The following is a 17144-nucleotide window of genomic DNA, read 5'->3' as shown; positions in this document are numbered from 1 at the left end:
AACAGGATTCACTGCACTTTGTTTATACTCACAATGTCGGCTTGCGCTCGCTGATTGTGTCCGAGCTGAAAGGTCAATCAGTTAGTGGGGGGGGGAGGGGAAAGACAACCACAAAACTCAACTCAAACGTTTGCCTTAGTTAGGTTGAATTATATTTAACTAGTTAAGGGGATGGGGGGGGGGGGGCAGGGGAATAGCCAGCTATGGGGCAGCTCACATTTTAAGCTCATTGGAGCAAATGGTCCTTTTCCCTTCTTCCTCAGGTGTTTAGCATAAGCATCGCCTGCCCACCTGTACCTTGGCTGCTTTTCTTGCTTGAGGCTAGTTTGTGAGCGTTAGTTAGCAGGCTATCTGACTGTGGGGCATCACAGTCGAGTCTCTCTCTCTCTCCTCTAAGCGCACAGACACAGCCTCAGTTCAAATGTGATGAAACTGGGGAGTTTGTGGGTTCGTAAGGTTGAGATTCACTTCAGTCAATAGTTTACACATCTTAAGCTTCGGGCTCCGCCACTGTTTAGCTTTCTGAGACATTTCTCCCCTGTGAAGGGCAAAACCTCGGGCAAGTTTCCTTACTCCACACACCTAATAATAATCCCTCAAGACAGAAAAATAATAATAAATTGGTCACTTCAATCCACGACTGTTTGTGGGACGCTGCTGTGCGCAATTTGGCTGCCGAGTTATGCCCACAAATATAGTCAATTCACTTTACAGTATATTCTGTGAAGCTCTTTGAGACGTCTAGAAGACGTGAAAAGCGTTATATCAAATGCAAGGATTATTATTATTATTATACTTTTGAGTGTAGGAGAACCAGCATTTGCAAAGAGGATATTGCAAAGCTCTCAAGAACCAAGACATTAAATGGTGGCTGTGAGTTATTGCTCCAGATATAAGCCTCCATCAGATTCTCTAGGTCCCTGAACTGAAGGATTAACTGATGGTGGGAGAGAAGACATTCAGGAAGTAAGTCTTCCATTTCCTATTTTGGGCACAACATTTATTTCTAACCAAACTATAACAAATTTCCATTTTCATTGTTGCATCTTGTATTTTAGAGGGATATTATCCATGTCAGGAAGTGGGTTGAAAGGGCAGCAAAACACTAATTATTTTTCAATGAGTGCACTTGTTACATTTTAAATAGTCACAGCAGTCAGTCAGTAGCAATGCATCAGCCAAGCACGAAGAGGAAACTTATTTCCTGATTGTTACAGTTGGGTTTGCTGAACCTGTGCTTGTCTTCATCTCCATCATGCTTGGATTCTACTCAATATCACTTCCGGCAGCAAAGCCATGAAGGCATGATGTAACTGGATTTTTGGTTCCCGTTTTGCACAGAGGCACGTACATTTCAATGTCATTAAAAATGGCCCCTTTATATGTTCTTGGCCACAAACACGGTTAAGCAAGCATTTCTGTACAGAGGCCTAATTGATTTGAATTGCTTGCACTGCCCACTGTGGTGGGAATCGATGTGCTAGTGAAACCACCATCAGGTGGCAGGTGGGCGGGTGTGAACTGCTGAATTCTACAGATTCCGTCATGAACTGGTTTGTTTTATGTGGTGCAACCTGCTTTTTAGATTATTTGCTATGTACAACCTAATTGTGATTAATTCAACACATACATTCATGTCTTTGGTAAACATTGCCCAGCCACCACTAATTTTGAATTTTTTTTACAATTTCTTTCTTTAACCCTGTATTCGCAACTCAAGGAAAACACTAAAGCCATTAGCCTTTAAACACATTCACAGTGGTTGAACACCCACTAGGTTGTAAATGAAGGAACTGCAGTATTTAGTGTTGCTGTTGTTTTGTTATAGTGCACAATACTTTAAGACTGACAATATGTTGTTAGTTTGCAAGTGTTAATGGCATTATTTTCTCTTTTTAAAAAAAATCAAACTTGAACCCATAAAAAATGCCTATGGTTAGAATTGATAAATAAATTAAATCCACGGAAACAGTAACAGAAGTATTTGTCTAAAGGACAAAAAACAATACAAATCCACAGACAGATACACAAATCCACTGCAAACACCATTTGCAATGCAATGGCATAAGGTGGATGCATGTTAAAATTAAAATAAAGGAAAAAGAGGAAGGGAAAGAGAAATAATTTCACTGTACAGTTCAAAGATCTAAAGACTGGAGTCATTGACAAACAGTGCTCATAATTTTGGTTGTCCATTTTAAATTTAAATAAGCTATTGCCAAAGACGGCTATTCTTGTAAGCCTTGATTATGGACATGACCTTGAAGTCGTCTCCTTTTGTTCCTAAGCTCAAAAATGAACTGGTATGAGNAAAAAAATAAGTTTCAAGTCTCAACAACCTGATGGTTCTAGAAGTCAGAGTCGAAATCCTGAGGACCCAAGTGAATAATAAAAGGTGCGATGGCCCGAGGCTGGTAATAAGGATTGTCAATGAAAAAACCACCTACAGTGAGGAAAAGAGCAGAGAAGCAGAACTGCATATTAATTATCACTGCAGTGAATCTGTTCATTAGCATTTATATTTCTCTGCTCCTTTATCTGTATGTGGGATTTTCATTGCAATGGGGTATTTCTTTGTCAAAGACATTAAAAACTTGAAGGTCGCATGTTTTCTACTTTGACAAAAAAAAGCTAATCTTAAATAAAGCAGAGAAATGTAAACTAGCAGTAACAAACTAGTTCAGACAATACTAGTATCTTATAACAAATATACAGTATTAGACAATCACAGACATCATGTTGGAAGCAGTACAATAGTTCTACCTTACAGAACAAGTTCACACTTTTAAAGCGTGGTAAGACAAAGAAGCAGTGTATTCCTCACATCAGGAATGGCTTGGTTTCATCCACGGACCACCAAAGCTAACCACTCGGAGAAACGAACAATACTGAACGTAATGAATGACATGTAACCAATTCTCTCCCAGCTAAATGCAAAGTACTAAATGGCAAAAGGATTTCATGAAGTCAGGTTACCGGGCTCCTCAAAAACATCTGCCATGAGTAATGTCCAGTCTCATTAAATCATCTGCAAGTCACTGTCATACTCTAGTCTAGGCACTCTAACCTATCGTATCTGGTGTGTCATTTATTTGTCATTTTATACATCATTGAGAAGATTACTTTCAACATGCTGGGCACTTGCACTAAACTATTTCTTATTCACTTCAATACCACTGCTTAGTTGTGTTTTTCACTGAAGAAACAGCATGCAATGGGAAGGATGAGATCAAATGGGCTGAAGGGCCTTCTTTTAAACTTTTTAAATTGTCAACAGGACTTATTACCCCCAGAAAGCGATCCGCCAATCGACTAATTCTATTACTTCCTGCTTCCTATTTACTGCTAGGTAAACAGAATTGTGTAAACAGAATGTCTATGGTTTCAACCTGCCTGGGAATCAAACCCGGGTCTCCTTGCTTGCGAGCCGAGCGCTCTAACCACTGAGCTACAGGACTTCAGGGACTGAGTTGCAGAGGGAAGGCTCAATAAAAATGTTGGGATTATTTTATGAAAATAGTCAATGGTTATACTGCATGAGTAATTTGTACACAATGATGTGTGAACATGTTGTGCAAAAGATTTTTAATGTAAAATTGCAGAACAATCCTTAAAGATTTCTATTAATCTAGCGCCTTATCACATTTTCAAAACATCTCAAGGAGCTTGGCACTATTTATCATAAAGTGTAGTTGACTGTGTATTTGTAAGTGATTATCCTCAGGTATTGTTCGACTGAAACTTACAGAAAGAAGTAATATTTAATGCCCTTTAAATTATTTTTCAACATAGATTTGTAATAGCTAACTACTGATTTTAAACAATTAATAGTAAGAAAACCTTTAACTTAATGTATCGCTGTCCAATAGCCGAATGATCTTAAGAGGAAGGTGCTTTTCCTCAGGAATGAATATTGGAAACAGACTGATTTCAACCTTGATCTCGGGTGGGGGGGGGGGGGGGGGAGAATGTGAGACAAAACAAAGATGAATTTAAGAACTCAAAAACTACCCAAGTGACAGGATCATTTTCACAAAATGCATGCATCAACACAAGAACGATTACACAGGTAAAAGGGTTGGTTAATAATTAGCCGAGCAGACTAATGTGAATTTCTGTTAAACAACCTGATGGAAGAATGATGGCCTGTGGGTGAAACGTTTCTCTTTTTTAAAAAAAAGCAGCACTCAACAAGAATTGGGACATTAGATGGCAGGTATCCACGGGACCTTGTTGCTGCTTCAGATTCTCCAATTTGTGCAGTGGGAAAAAGATCCTTAGCAAAGACCTGATCATAAAAAGGGCTGCTCATTAATTAAAACCCTGTCTACCTGGGAGCTACTAAAGCCAAGTTAAGGTACATTTCATTTAACTGTGAAGAAGGCCACAAGAACCGAATGCAAGATTATGGAGTTAAAGGCAGCCTTAAGCCAATTTGAACACTTGCTTCATACCAGGATATTTCAGGAAGGAAATGGGTAAATTATTTCATTTTGAGCTTCCATCATTTGTACGATCAGTTGGGCTTCACGTGTAACCTTTGTTTTGTAACTGTTTAATGTTTGCTGACCACGAAACCCAACCCCTATCACACCCCCAAATCCACTATTACACAAATGACAGCCAGTACAGAGCGTGTGCACAAAACTGGGTTAAGGCTTTCTACGTGAAGAGATTTATAAAACAGGCAATATGCTGGTTCTGAAACAAACTGTTTTATTTGTGATCAGAGATCTATTATCTACACATCCTTCACAAATAAGCTTCCATAAAATTCTTCAGAAGCTGTGATACTTCAATTAAAATGTCTGTGAGTATTTTTTAAAAAAGTTCATTACTTTTTAATCACAGAAGGCTGCATAAGTTATATTCCAAGAATGAGGTAACATTTCACAGTACATCTTCAAGTTTTAATGAACTAAACCTGTAGCCTTTTTGTTAAAATCAAAAAGATAGGGGGAAAAAAAACGTATCTTACAAATAATTTGCTTCATACAACATTTTCAAAAGAAATTGAATTAAAAAGAGCATTAACTTTATTCTCTCCTAATGCCCACTTATTGTTTTTGCTATTGTGATCAGAATCGGTCATTAGGCTTCTAATACAGTAATTAGCTGAAAAAGGAGTAATGGGGAACAGGATATGTTGGAATTTTCATAACAGGGAACAGAAGCATTCTCTTGCCTGGTAAACCTATAGAGAGAAGAAATGAAAGGTCCCCAAATAAGTTTATTGGTCCATTAAATTGACTTAAAAATCTAAGGTTATTACCATAGATCTTTCCAGATTAGCCATTTATTTTTGCTTGAAATACATCACTTGATCTATTTGAGTCATACTACAAACAAGCATGAAACTTGATTTTGTGTAATACCCTCCTGTCGTATATATAAAAGTATATAATTGGAATTGGCAACTTTCTTTTTTTTTAAAAAATCCCTGCTCCAATGAATGTGTAAGGATTACAAGGGGATATTAAGAAGATTAGTCTGCAAAAATCATCCAACTGAGTATATTCCTGGACATTATTATTAAAGTATTCAGGGGAATATCGACTATCTTGTTATTTCTATATCAATCCCAATTACTGATTCAAAGGACATCAAACGTATTGCAAGTGGTTTAAAGAAATAAAGCTATACTCTATACAGTTGTACACAAAGCGCAGAATTATTGTTGCTGAGTATTACTCCCACCTTCTCGACCAAGCCCTTGGATCTAAGCCGATAACGAATCAGAAATTTATTGCTAAAAAAATTCCATCATTAATAAAAGGCGGGGTGAACAATGCAGATAAAGGCTTGTGATGGTTTAGACAGTTTAAAAAATAACATTATATTGAAGTGCTTTTTCTGAATGGTTCTTAAATGCCTAAAGCAACTGGGTCCCATCATCATAGTCCAATTCCACTGAAAAATTGGTGCTGAGCAAGTTTGGGCAGCAAACCTTTAAAGCAGGTGTTACTACAGACCAGTCATGCCTCAGGCTGAGACTTTAAAAGCAAAGATTATGCTATGTATCCTGCAGCAAACGCTGATGTTATTTAAAGAGAGTTTGAATAGCAGATCTGGAGAGATCTGGGGCTGTTGATGTCATTTGATTGATCACTAAGTTCTTGTGGCCTCAAAATGCTATGTAATCTAGGCAGTAATTCTATGTAATCTGGGTCAGATTTCTTCTCAATGTTAATTATCCTCTTTAGAAATCACAAAGCAGCAACAGTAGGAGTTCAACAGCACCAGATAACTGAAGTGCAATTTCCCAACATGCAACAGCTTACACAGGCAGTGAAGGCACTTTTAGTCTACAGCCAAGAAGACAGCCTCGTCAGATATAGTTTTGCATTACATTTAGACACTGGGGGAACATGGGATGTCTACGTGACAAATGATGACATGGTTCTCATATACAGAAGATAACATTCATTTGGAGCCATTTGAACAGTGAAGATTTTCAACACGGTGCTGACAAAATATGAACTGGAGTTTTGAACCACATGTCAGGCAAGTCACTTCAGACATGCACCAGCTGTAAAGCTGATAGAAAACTTTGCAGATTTATATTTGGAAAGACTGTCTTTACACATAAAAAATATTCTCATGCACAGCTCAATACTGACTCCAAATAAATCTCGTAGTCCCTTGTCACCATTTGCACTTAAGACTCATTCAAAGCAACGGTACGGTGCCAGTTTCGAGATTAAAACAAGCCACTGTAGTAAACTATAGACATAGGTCTCTAGGTAGTTGTGCTACTCATTAACATTTAGAAATAAACTTCCGTGAAAGTGTAACAACACATATTGAAGTCAGCGTCATGTTAATCATTTTGTAGGTTTAACTATTAAAATAACAGAGTGACAGGGAGCATAGAAATTAATTATTTCTGGATGGTGGGGGGGGAAGAGGAGGAAAAATTTGCTTTAGGAATATGGATTGGAAAAATTCTAACTGCAGTTGATGATACATACCCGGTTGCATGTCTAATGGAATAGCATAATATCCATGAAGAAATCTTGGTTTACTGCATGAAAATATCAACACTCTAGCCGCTTCTTACACTGGCAAATGGTGCAGGTTAATGATCTTCTCAAATATAAATGTGTCTATCCTTTGCTGTCTATTTCCAATCCAGAATAAAGAGTGGAGAACTGGGCAATCTAGAAATGACGGGGCAAGGTGAAAAGGCAGGTTGCCCTTTGCCAGACAAAGAGCGAATGATTCTCACAGCCATGCTGGTGATTAGAAATGCAGGCGTTTCACTAATTCCTTCAGCTGTCTCTGTCAGGCAGTCAGACATTCTCAGTGCAAAATGAAATGTTTGCACATTCCATCTGTCCTGTTGCTAATCAATTTAACCGGTAAATTATCATTTCTCAAGCTGAGCAGCCAGGGTGTGAACATTTAATGCTGACTCTTTACAGGACAATGTCAGAAATGATTATAGTTTAGTCAAATGTAAAAACAAATTGAGAAACTAACGGGAACTATGGAAAACAAAACACTAAGCAGAATGTTTGGATTGGGTTTACATGTTTAAAATTAATATGCTACCAGTACACTCTAACTCTTTTGAGATTTCCCTAAACTACTGCCTTTCTACTTGTCCGTATCTGGCACCACTGTAGCTTTGAATATCGTATCTCAATGCTGCAAAAGCACCGGGACCACATTTAATCATATGTACAGTCTGGCATGGAAGAGGAGAAGCAGAGATTACACACAGTCCCTTTACAGTCAGTTAACGCTTCGCAAGAGTGGCTCCAACCAGGAAGGAGAAGAACCATGAGGTTATGCTAATTTCTTCTATTTTTGTTTTAAATTGGGTAACAAAATAGCATCTTGGCTTGTTTGTATGAGCATGTTAATTACAATGAACTAAGTGAAAAAGGTACTATTTAAAAAAAAACCTAATGTGTTTTAATCCAATGAAACATTTAACCCTTGGAGCACATGAAAGATTGACCACAAAATATTTTCCTAAATATATTAAAATGTATTTTGTGATTGGAGTTAAGTAATGCACGGTTTGTACAGTACAGAATTTTACTTCACAGAAGCAGCTGTTAAAAAATTATAGAATGTTTTCACTGTATATGGTATAACAAATGTATACATCAAGAAAGCTATCAAAGGCACTTAAGTACTCAAAGGGTGTTAATGTTTACACGCTTGTGTATATCTCTATGTAACAGATATACACTTTCTAGATCAATGTATGAAAAATATCATGGTATCATTTTACAGTGACATACATACCGTAAGCTGGGGCAGCAGCACTGAATCCATAGGGTGCCCCATAACCTAGAAAGAAAATTAACATTATTCCCTTCTAATTCTGCAAGATGAGTAAAGTATTACCAGTGGAATCTGAAAATATATTATTAAGCATTTGGTGTTCACTCTAAATGATTAGGCGCGTGGTAACCACTATTTAGAATATTAAGCAAACAGCACTGAACTGCCTAATTACCAAATCAATTCCCATTCGTCACAATTTTTAAAAAATACTCTAGTTTGATAACAATTTTCAGCAATTTGCTATCCTACATGAAACAAATCATGTCTCTTTCTGGCAAAAGATGAAGTTTTCAATCATGAAATTAATTAAATAAATAATCCTTGAATTAGGTTTTGTGTTTTATCCCATTGAAACTTTTCAAAGCACTTTAGAATTTTTTCTATGTATTTGTAGGTGAACCCAGCAGCCATCTAGAATTTCTGCAATCTTTCAATTAATTTAAATTAAGAATGTATGTATGATTCCCCTCCCTCGCCACCCAGACTGATAGCTTAGTGGGTAATGAGGTACTGAACTGCACAGACCAGTAATGTCTCAGGTTTGATCTTGCACTCAGACAGCTGACCCTAGCTAGGTCAATGGCCAACCTGCCTCAGCCTTTCTGTGCCAGTGAGAAGGGTAGACAACAACACATCCACATTCCTAGAAGGGATTACCTTTGTAATCCATTGCCCCCCACACCCCACACCCCACAATTCAACTCGGAATATCCATCTGAATGTCATGGAAGTACAGAGCTCAGCTGTGTTTCTCTCCCGCCAGCCCTCTTTCCCTCCTATGTTTAATAGCTTGCTGACACTCACTTTCCAAGCTTACACAGGGAGAATGAGCACTTGGGCGAGGTACATGTGGAACTGCACCCCAGCACGAGTTGCCACTGTCAGGAGATGAGAGGTATGGAGAGAAAACTGGAGGACAGAAAGAGAAAAAAAAATAAAAGTGTCAATATCACTTCTACAGAGAGCTCTTAATGCAACCCATTTTTCAACTCAGAAATTTTCCTTTTCCACAAAGGTTAAATTATCTCAGTGAAATACTAGACATTAATCACATGGATATATATCTATATGCACAAGTCTTGCTACATTATCACGCTGGACTCTATTCAATTATCCGTGAATTGAACACATTGTACCTCACATAAGAAATTCAGTCAAAGATTCAAATCGCCATAATTCAATGGAACAGTTCCCATGAAATTAGGATCCAACATAATTAGCAATAAATCTGAGTCCAATGTAGATTATGATCCAGCTGCAACAAACATATGAAAATAGCCCTGGGCCTTTGTCCAATGCGTGGCCCCTGGCACAGCTCTGCCCTCTGATCACACACCTAATTGCTGGAAAAAATGATATCAACAATAATGCTAGTAAAACACCCAGGAATAAATAGCTTTACTACTGCAAAACTTTACTAGTGGTACACTAAATTACCAAAAAGCACAGCCAAAGAGGCAAGTCTTAATAAAATAAAATGTATGATTTTAAGTAAAATATAACAATTTTAAAATGTTATTTGTTCACCCAGTTACTTTGGCATTCATTCAGTTATTTTTTATGTCTTCTTCCTTACTCAAGGTCATGTTTACCAGTTTCTAACTATAAAAAACGTAGGTTTTGTTCTCCTCAGTCTGAGCTCCAAATGCAGTTTCTTACTTTTCATCTAGTTCTCAAAGACCATTAGTAAGAACAATTTTCCCCTTAGCTTTATACAGAAAATAAGGATGCATGGAACGAGAAAATGCCATTTGCCTATCAAGTTCACTCACTGGAATCTACGACAAAGCTGCTGTGATGGTGTGACATTGAGCTGGTACTGTTGACACAAAGCCAACTCTGGAAACTGAAAAATTACATAATTTTCACAGAATATGTCATGTCTCGTGGCTTTTAAATGCTTTGAGTAAAACATAGTGTTTCCAATTCTAATTCCTTAAATACAACGGAGTGAAGCAGGTGGCAATATCTCAATAATTAACAGAATTTTGATGTTACATTCAAATACTTACACATTCAACGAGTCAGTGTGTTAAAAATGTAAACCACCTTTATGGGAAATTATTAAGTGTTTCTTGGAGATGTACTTTCACTGAATTAGTAATGTTAACCCTCCTCCGAGAGGAATGGTGGTGGGGGGGGGGGGTGTTAGCTAGAGCCCGAGGCTATGTGATATTGCAGAGATGGAGGAAAGCCGACTTGATCAGAGCCTGGATGAAATATTTAAAGAAGAATTGAGGGTCAGCCAAACCCTGAGGTTCTGCAGTGTCAGGAGTGAGTAACTAGGAGAGGGGATGTGGTCAGCGACTGAGGTGAGATGAACAGGATAACCTCAGTTTTGTCAATAATGTAAATAAGATAAATTAAAGCATTCTCTGTGATTATAGCCCCTCATTCAAAATTAAGTTAAAAAAATGGATTTGAAAAAATATAAAATTTGTGTGCAGATAAATGCTCACATCAGCAGTGTTCCACAAACAGCTGTGGATTGAGTGACCAATTTTATTTTCGAATAGAGCCATGGGTTCTTTAACGCCCACAGGATCTTTAACGTGTGGAACATGAATCAGATCCATCATTGCTTTGCTGGCTGTTCCTAAAATATCCACAGTGACTGGATCTAGAAATTGCGGTACCAGTTATGAAGTGAACAGCTTCCTCTCCTGGGAGATTTGACCTTGACTACATGACGTTTTGCTGTGCACCATACCTGGCGTTATGTATCCCGGAGCAGCTGTTACTGCAGCACCAGCAAATGCTCCTCTGCTCAAGGCTCCTCTCCCTCGGCCTCGCAGTGTTTGGACAGTAGCAATCGGCGCAGCGATTGGGCCCTTAGTCTAAGTAACAAAAACATTAAAGTCTGTGAGACACTATTTGTTCTTGATAGCCTGTGTGCACAAGTCAGCAGAAAAATAATCACAGATTTCAATCTCTTAACACGGAGGTTAAGAAAAAAGCCTTAATTGAACATAATGCCCATAGATATATATCCATGTGATTAATGCCTAGTATTTCACTGAGATAATTTAACCTTTGTAGAAAATAAAAATTTCTGAGTTGACAAATGTATTGTATTAAGAGCTCTTTGTAGAATTAGCAGAAATAGGACCTTACGATTCACTGCCAGCTGTGGCTCAAGCACCTCCACACCCACCGCCTCTCTCTTTCACAGGCCACAACTGACTTTTACTCCAAAGTCATCCTGGAGACAAAAAACGATCCAAAGACGCTGTTTTCCACCGTCCATCACAGCAGACCATCTACACCGCCTTCTCCCTCAGCCACGGCTCCTGCCACTCCCTCCTCCTTCCACTCCTTTGCCCCTATTTCTCCCTCCTCCCTCTCAACCACAATCACCCAGATGAAGTTCACCACCTGGTACCTCAACCCCCTCCCCACCCAGCTGCTGGTCACGCAACTCTCCCTTTTCTCTCCCCTGCTGGCCGACACCGTCAACCAGTCTCCCTCCTCAGGCTCTGATCTACTCCCCCCTGAAAACCACTGTCATCAACCCCCCCCTAAAAAAAACCACCCTCGATCCCTCTAATCTCTCACACTACCGTCCCATCTCCAACCTAACCTTCCTTGCCAAAGTCCTGGAACACATTGTTGCAGGTCAACTTGGGTCACACCTCTCCCTCCACTCCCTCCTCGAGCCCCTGAAGTCTGGTTTCCGCCCCGACTGCCCACAGCACAGAGACAGCACTTGTCAAAGTCACAGATGACATTCTCTCTATCTGTGACCAGGGCTCCCTCTGCCTCCTTATCTTCCTGGATCTCTCTGCCGCGTTCGACAGTCGACTACGCCAACCTCTTCCATCAGCTCTCCTCTCTCATCTGCCTGAGTGGGACCGCACTCACATGGTTCAAGTCCTACTTAACAAACCGCCTCCATTTCGTCTCAGCAAATGGTTTCTCCGCCCGCCCCCTGCCCAGTCACCTGCGGGGTACCCCAGGGCTCCATCCTTGACCCTCTTCTTTTCCTCATCTATTTGCTCCCTCTGGGCGATGGCATCCGCAGACACAGGGTAAACTCCAGGTCCCCGATGTTCTATCAGCTTGTCTGGCAGACATTGAGGCCTGGATGAGTGTAAACTTCCTGCAGCTGAATATGGACAAGACAGAAGCCATACTCCTTGGCTCCCATCAACGTCTTCACTCCTGCGGATCTAAACTCCGCAACCTCCCTGGGCTCTCTCTCAGACTCACCAAACCAGTGCGCAACCTGGGCATCCGGTTCGACCCCCAACTGTCCTTCCTCCCCCACATCCAGTCCCTGACTAGGACTGCCTTCTTCCACCTCCACCACATTGCCCGCCTCTGACCTTAACTTACCCCAAATGCAGCCGAAACCCTCGTGTGTGCGTTAGTCACCTCCTGCTTGGATTACTCCAATGCACTCCTCGCTGGTCTCCCCAGCTCCACCATTCACAAGATCCAGGTCATTCAAAACTCTGCTGCTCTCATACTGACCCAGAGCAAACTCCGACCCCACATCTCGCCAGATCTGGCCCAGGCTCCACTGGCTTCCCATCACCAAACAGATCAACTTCAAGGTCCTCACACTCGTGTTCAAATCCATTCACTCCCTGGCACCTAACTCTCCGACCTCCTCTCCCCACTCCCTAATTTCGCCTACAAATATTCAGTCAATTCACTTTGTCAATCAGTCTATTCTGTGAAGTGCTTTGAGACGTCTAGAAGATGTAAATGCAAGGATTATTATTTATTATTATTAATCCACTACCCGGCACCTCCGCTCGACTGGCACCAGCCTCCTGCTCGTCCCTCACACCCTCTGTCCCACCATCAGAGGTCGTGTTTTCAGCCATTACGCCCCAAAACTCTGGAACACTCTCCCTTAATCCCCCCACCTTGCCCCCTCTTTCAAGTCCCGCCTGAAAGCTTTCTTCTTCAACCGTGCTCACGGGCTCCTCACTCCTCCCCCCAGCTCGGAGTCAGGCTCTGCCACTTTTAAGCACTCTCAGTGCAGCAATCCATTGCTTAGCAAATTACACTATTCTTTAATAATGTGATATTTAGAGCAGTTATTGAAAGCATGTTCATGCTATTATAAGAAACACAAGTGAATTTATATAGAAATTTATAAATGCTAATTTATAAATAACTACGAGAGTTCAGATAATTGATTCAGTTCAATTAATAGGTGTCATTGGAGCAACACAAAAACTGAAACAAAGCTACAACATGTGTATAAATATATATACACACACATATCTATAGTAACTGCATAGATCACAGCTACTGCAGGTTAGTGTTTTAGCTCAGATTTTGCCATCTGTCATTTTCGAAATAAGCAATAATTAAAATAGTGGGCAAGTTTATATTATTAAATACAAGCAGGTAATAATGACATCCTACCGGAGGGCCAGTTCTTTTCTTCTTGTTGTTTACAGCAGTGGGACCAGAAAACAGTTTTTCTAGAGCAGCTAAAGCAGCACTAGCCTTAGCTACTTTCTTATTGGGGCCTGCTCCCTTGAACTTCTGACCATCCACTTCCACCTATGGAGAAAATAATAATAATATTAATCTTTGCATTTGATACAGCGCCTTATCACATCTTCGAGTCGTCTCAAAGCGCTTCACAGAAGATATTTGTAATGTGAGTTGACTGTATATTTCCTGTGCAAAATGCGTCAACCCAATTGCTGCAATCAACTATTGCTAATGTGCTTTTACCTTTCACTAAGGTAGCCCAATTGCGCACAGCAGTGTCTCACAAACAGTCGTGGATTGAGTATCCAAATTACCATTATTTTTAAAAAATTTTTGAAGGATTAACCCCGGAAAATCAATCTGCCAATCGACAAACAACCAGGTGTGTGGAGTCAGGAAACTTGCCTAAGGTCTCGCCCTGCCCTGGAATTGAACCCAGGTCCTCTCGCTTGCGAGGCGAGCGTTCTAACCACTACACTACAGGACTCCACACAGAAAAGAACTGGTCTGAAGGAAGCTACATTAGATAATTACTACAATTGTTGCTTTCTACAATTTCTCACATTTACATCTCATTAAATCAAATGCTGAAATGGTCAAGTACAGGTTGCATGTTGTACTGGAATTACCATCAACATTTATTATTGTACTTAAGCAATAAAATAATCAATAATATTTTGTTCTAAACTTAAAAAAATGACTAAAGACAGCAATCAATATTAAAATCACATTAGCAATAGTTTATTATCTCTCTATAAAGCATAAATGCTGTATGTATTAACAAAGTAATGGGTTTAGAATAATATTCACAATATATATACCTATTATCATAGAATCATAGAATCGTACAGCACAAATAGAGGCCATTCGGCCCATCGAGTCTGTGTGGCTCTTTGAATAGAGCAATTTCAATCCCACTTCCCAGCCCTTTCCCCATAACCCTGCAAACCCGTCCTCCTCAAGTACCCATCCACCGCGTTTTTAAAAGTTGTTATCGAATCGGCCTCGACTGCCCTTTCAGGCAATGGGTTCCAGATTCTAACAACTCGCTGCGTGAAAAAATTTCTTCTCACCTCCCCTCGGCTTCTTTTAGAAACTATTCTAAATCTGTGATCTCGAGTCACCAACACACCCACCAGTGGAAACAGTTTTTTCCTTTCTAACCTATCAAATCCCCTCACGATTTTGAAGACCTCTATTACATCTCCTCGTAACCTTCTCTGCTCTAATGACAATAATCCCGGCCTCTCTCGCCTTTCCTCATAATCAAGGTCCCTCATTCCTGGTACCATCCTCGTAAATCTCCTCTGCACCCTTTCCAATACCTTAACATCTTTTCTATAGTGTGGTGCCCAAAACTGGGCACAGTATTCCAACTGAGGCCTAACCAGTGTTTTCTATAGGTTAATCATAACCTCCTGACTCTTGTACTCTACGCCCCTACTTATAAAGCTTAGTATCCCATTTGCCCTTTTTACAGCTTTATCTACCTGTCCTGCCACCTTCAGGGATTCATTTACCTGCACCCCCAGGTCTCTCTGTTCTTTCACCCCCTTAAGATTGTATTACCAGTCTATATGGCCTCCCCTCATTCTTTCTTCCAAAATGCATTACCTCGCATTTCTCCACATTGAAATTCATCTGCCATGTGTCGCCCATTTTACCGTTCTGTCTGTCTTCCTGCAGTCGGTTCCTATCCTTCTCACTGTTTACTTCCCTACCTAACTTTGTGTCGTCCGCAAACTTGGAAATGGTACTTGCTATACCCAAGTCCAGATCATTTATGTATATTAAGAAGAGCAGTGGTCCTAATACCAATGTTTATTAAAACCATGTAATGTAATATAGTGCCTGTAATAATAATAATCCTTGCATTTGATATAGCGCCTTATTGCGTCTTCGAGATATCTCAAAAATAGATGTGGGCAGAATCTCCGTACACTGGGCCCTTGTTTTGGGAGCTAGCTAAGGTAACCCAGTTGGGGTACAGAGGTTAGAATGTCTATCAAACTGATAAGAAGCAGCCTTCTGCTGTAGTAAATACACTGCCATACCTGCCTTAGTAAATGTAAGTAAAATTCAGGACAAAAGCCACATGGAAGAACAAGAATACTTTGAGAAACATTTTCTTTCTTGGTAACCTGTACCTAGGAACCATTCAAAAGTCAACAGCAATTTTTATCACCCTAGTGTTGTGTTACTTCAGTTTAGAATACATCGGATTTTTGCAAACATCAGGATGGAAGTTAGCCTTCACTGTCAAGTCAAACAATCAATTTTGTCTAATATACCTGCATAATAAAGCGTTTATCATGACTCCCACCGGTTTCTGATATCAACTCGTACTTCAATCCCCTCCTCTTCTCATTCAGCTCCATAACTGGGTTTTTCCCACTGGCTGTAAGGATAGGACCCTGAGTTCTCATCTACACAATACAAACAAGCACGTTAAACATGGCATACAGCACAATAGAATTGTTCCTTAAACCAGATTCTTCCTCAAGCGGTCCAAAGGATTATGATTAAAATGTTATTTTCTTGACAGCTTCTATTGATTTGTTTTCCAGCAAGAGCTAAGGCCAACAGTGGAGGGAAATTGGGTAGCAGGAGCTACCTAGCCAGACAACATAAGGATTTATGGCATAAATCAAGAAATATTCAATCAAGAAAATTTATTTTTTTGGCCAACCATAAAGGGTTGCAAGGGATTAAATTTCACATTAGTTATTAGTTCAACATGCATCATTGAACTCATCAGTGGTCAATTCATCTCAATTGGACGTGTTTAAACTTCCTCAAATGTGTCATTATTCATTGTTAAACATAAATAAAAATGTGTTAATGCTCAAAATCAGAGTGCAAGTCAAATACAGGCTCAAGTCTCACATCACTCAGTCCCCAAATCTGAGCTGGGTTGAGGTGTGAAGCTGAAGCTGGAAAGTTTAGAGGATGAATCATGCTTTGATGGCATCCTGGCATCATTTATATGATAAACACACATTCTGCTCAGCTGCAGGTGGATCAACAAATGGAGTTAAGAAAAAAAACATGGTGGGGGTGAGAGAGAAGAGAATCTCATCACTATATCTGTAAATATACGGTTTAACAGAAATACATAGGGGAAAATATATCAATTTAATAGATACAAAATATAGAGGGATCCGAACAAAGTCCTGGATCTTTATTGATTTGAACTTACAAAGAAATAACTTCAATAGTTTGATCAGTTGACTTGGACAAACTAGATTTTTAACAAAACTATCACCTCAGCATTGTATGATTTGATCAAAAAGGTGAAAACCTGAGTATTTTATAAAAATGAATGTCAGACAATGACAAAGGAACTAAACACGGGTATGAAAGAAACCCATAAATGTTGCCTATAC

The 17144-nt window shown here is 39.7% G+C and overlaps 1 protein-coding gene across 2 annotated transcripts in view; it reads right to left on the bottom strand.

Annotated features, from left to right (window-relative positions):
- Positions 1 to 2160: 2160 nt before the first annotated feature.
- Positions 2161 to 17144, bottom strand: part of LOC103188884 (spermatid perinuclear RNA binding protein) — a 73069-nt gene continuing 58085 nt past the window's right edge. The window contains exons 14-19 of one of the 2 annotated variants that reach the window (XM_007909046.2): positions 16050 to 16184; positions 13684 to 13824; positions 11012 to 11138; positions 9106 to 9210; positions 8260 to 8304; positions 2161 to 2443 (exon numbers count right to left, since the gene is read on the bottom strand). In XM_007909046.2, coding sequence (XP_007907237.1) covers positions 2349 to 2443; positions 8260 to 8304; positions 9106 to 9210; positions 11012 to 11138; positions 13684 to 13824; positions 16050 to 16184 — 648 coding nt within the window. In that variant the 3' untranslated portion in view covers positions 2161 to 2348. Of the gene's footprint in view, positions 2444 to 4698; positions 5195 to 8259; positions 8305 to 9105; positions 9211 to 11011; positions 11139 to 13683; positions 13825 to 16049; positions 16185 to 17144 lie in introns of those variants that run through there. The other variant, XM_007909048.2, reaches the window with a different exon arrangement.

The sequence above is a fragment of the Callorhinchus milii genome, unplaced genomic scaffold (genome assembly GCF_018977255.1).
Source record: "Callorhinchus milii isolate IMCB2004 unplaced genomic scaffold, IMCB_Cmil_1.0 Scaffold8, whole genome shotgun sequence".
NCBI classification, from domain to species: Eukaryota; Metazoa; Chordata; class Chondrichthyes; order Chimaeriformes; family Callorhinchidae; genus Callorhinchus; species Callorhinchus milii.
Note: the sequence above shows the minus strand (reverse complement) of the source record. Positions and strands in the feature narration are given on the sequence as shown.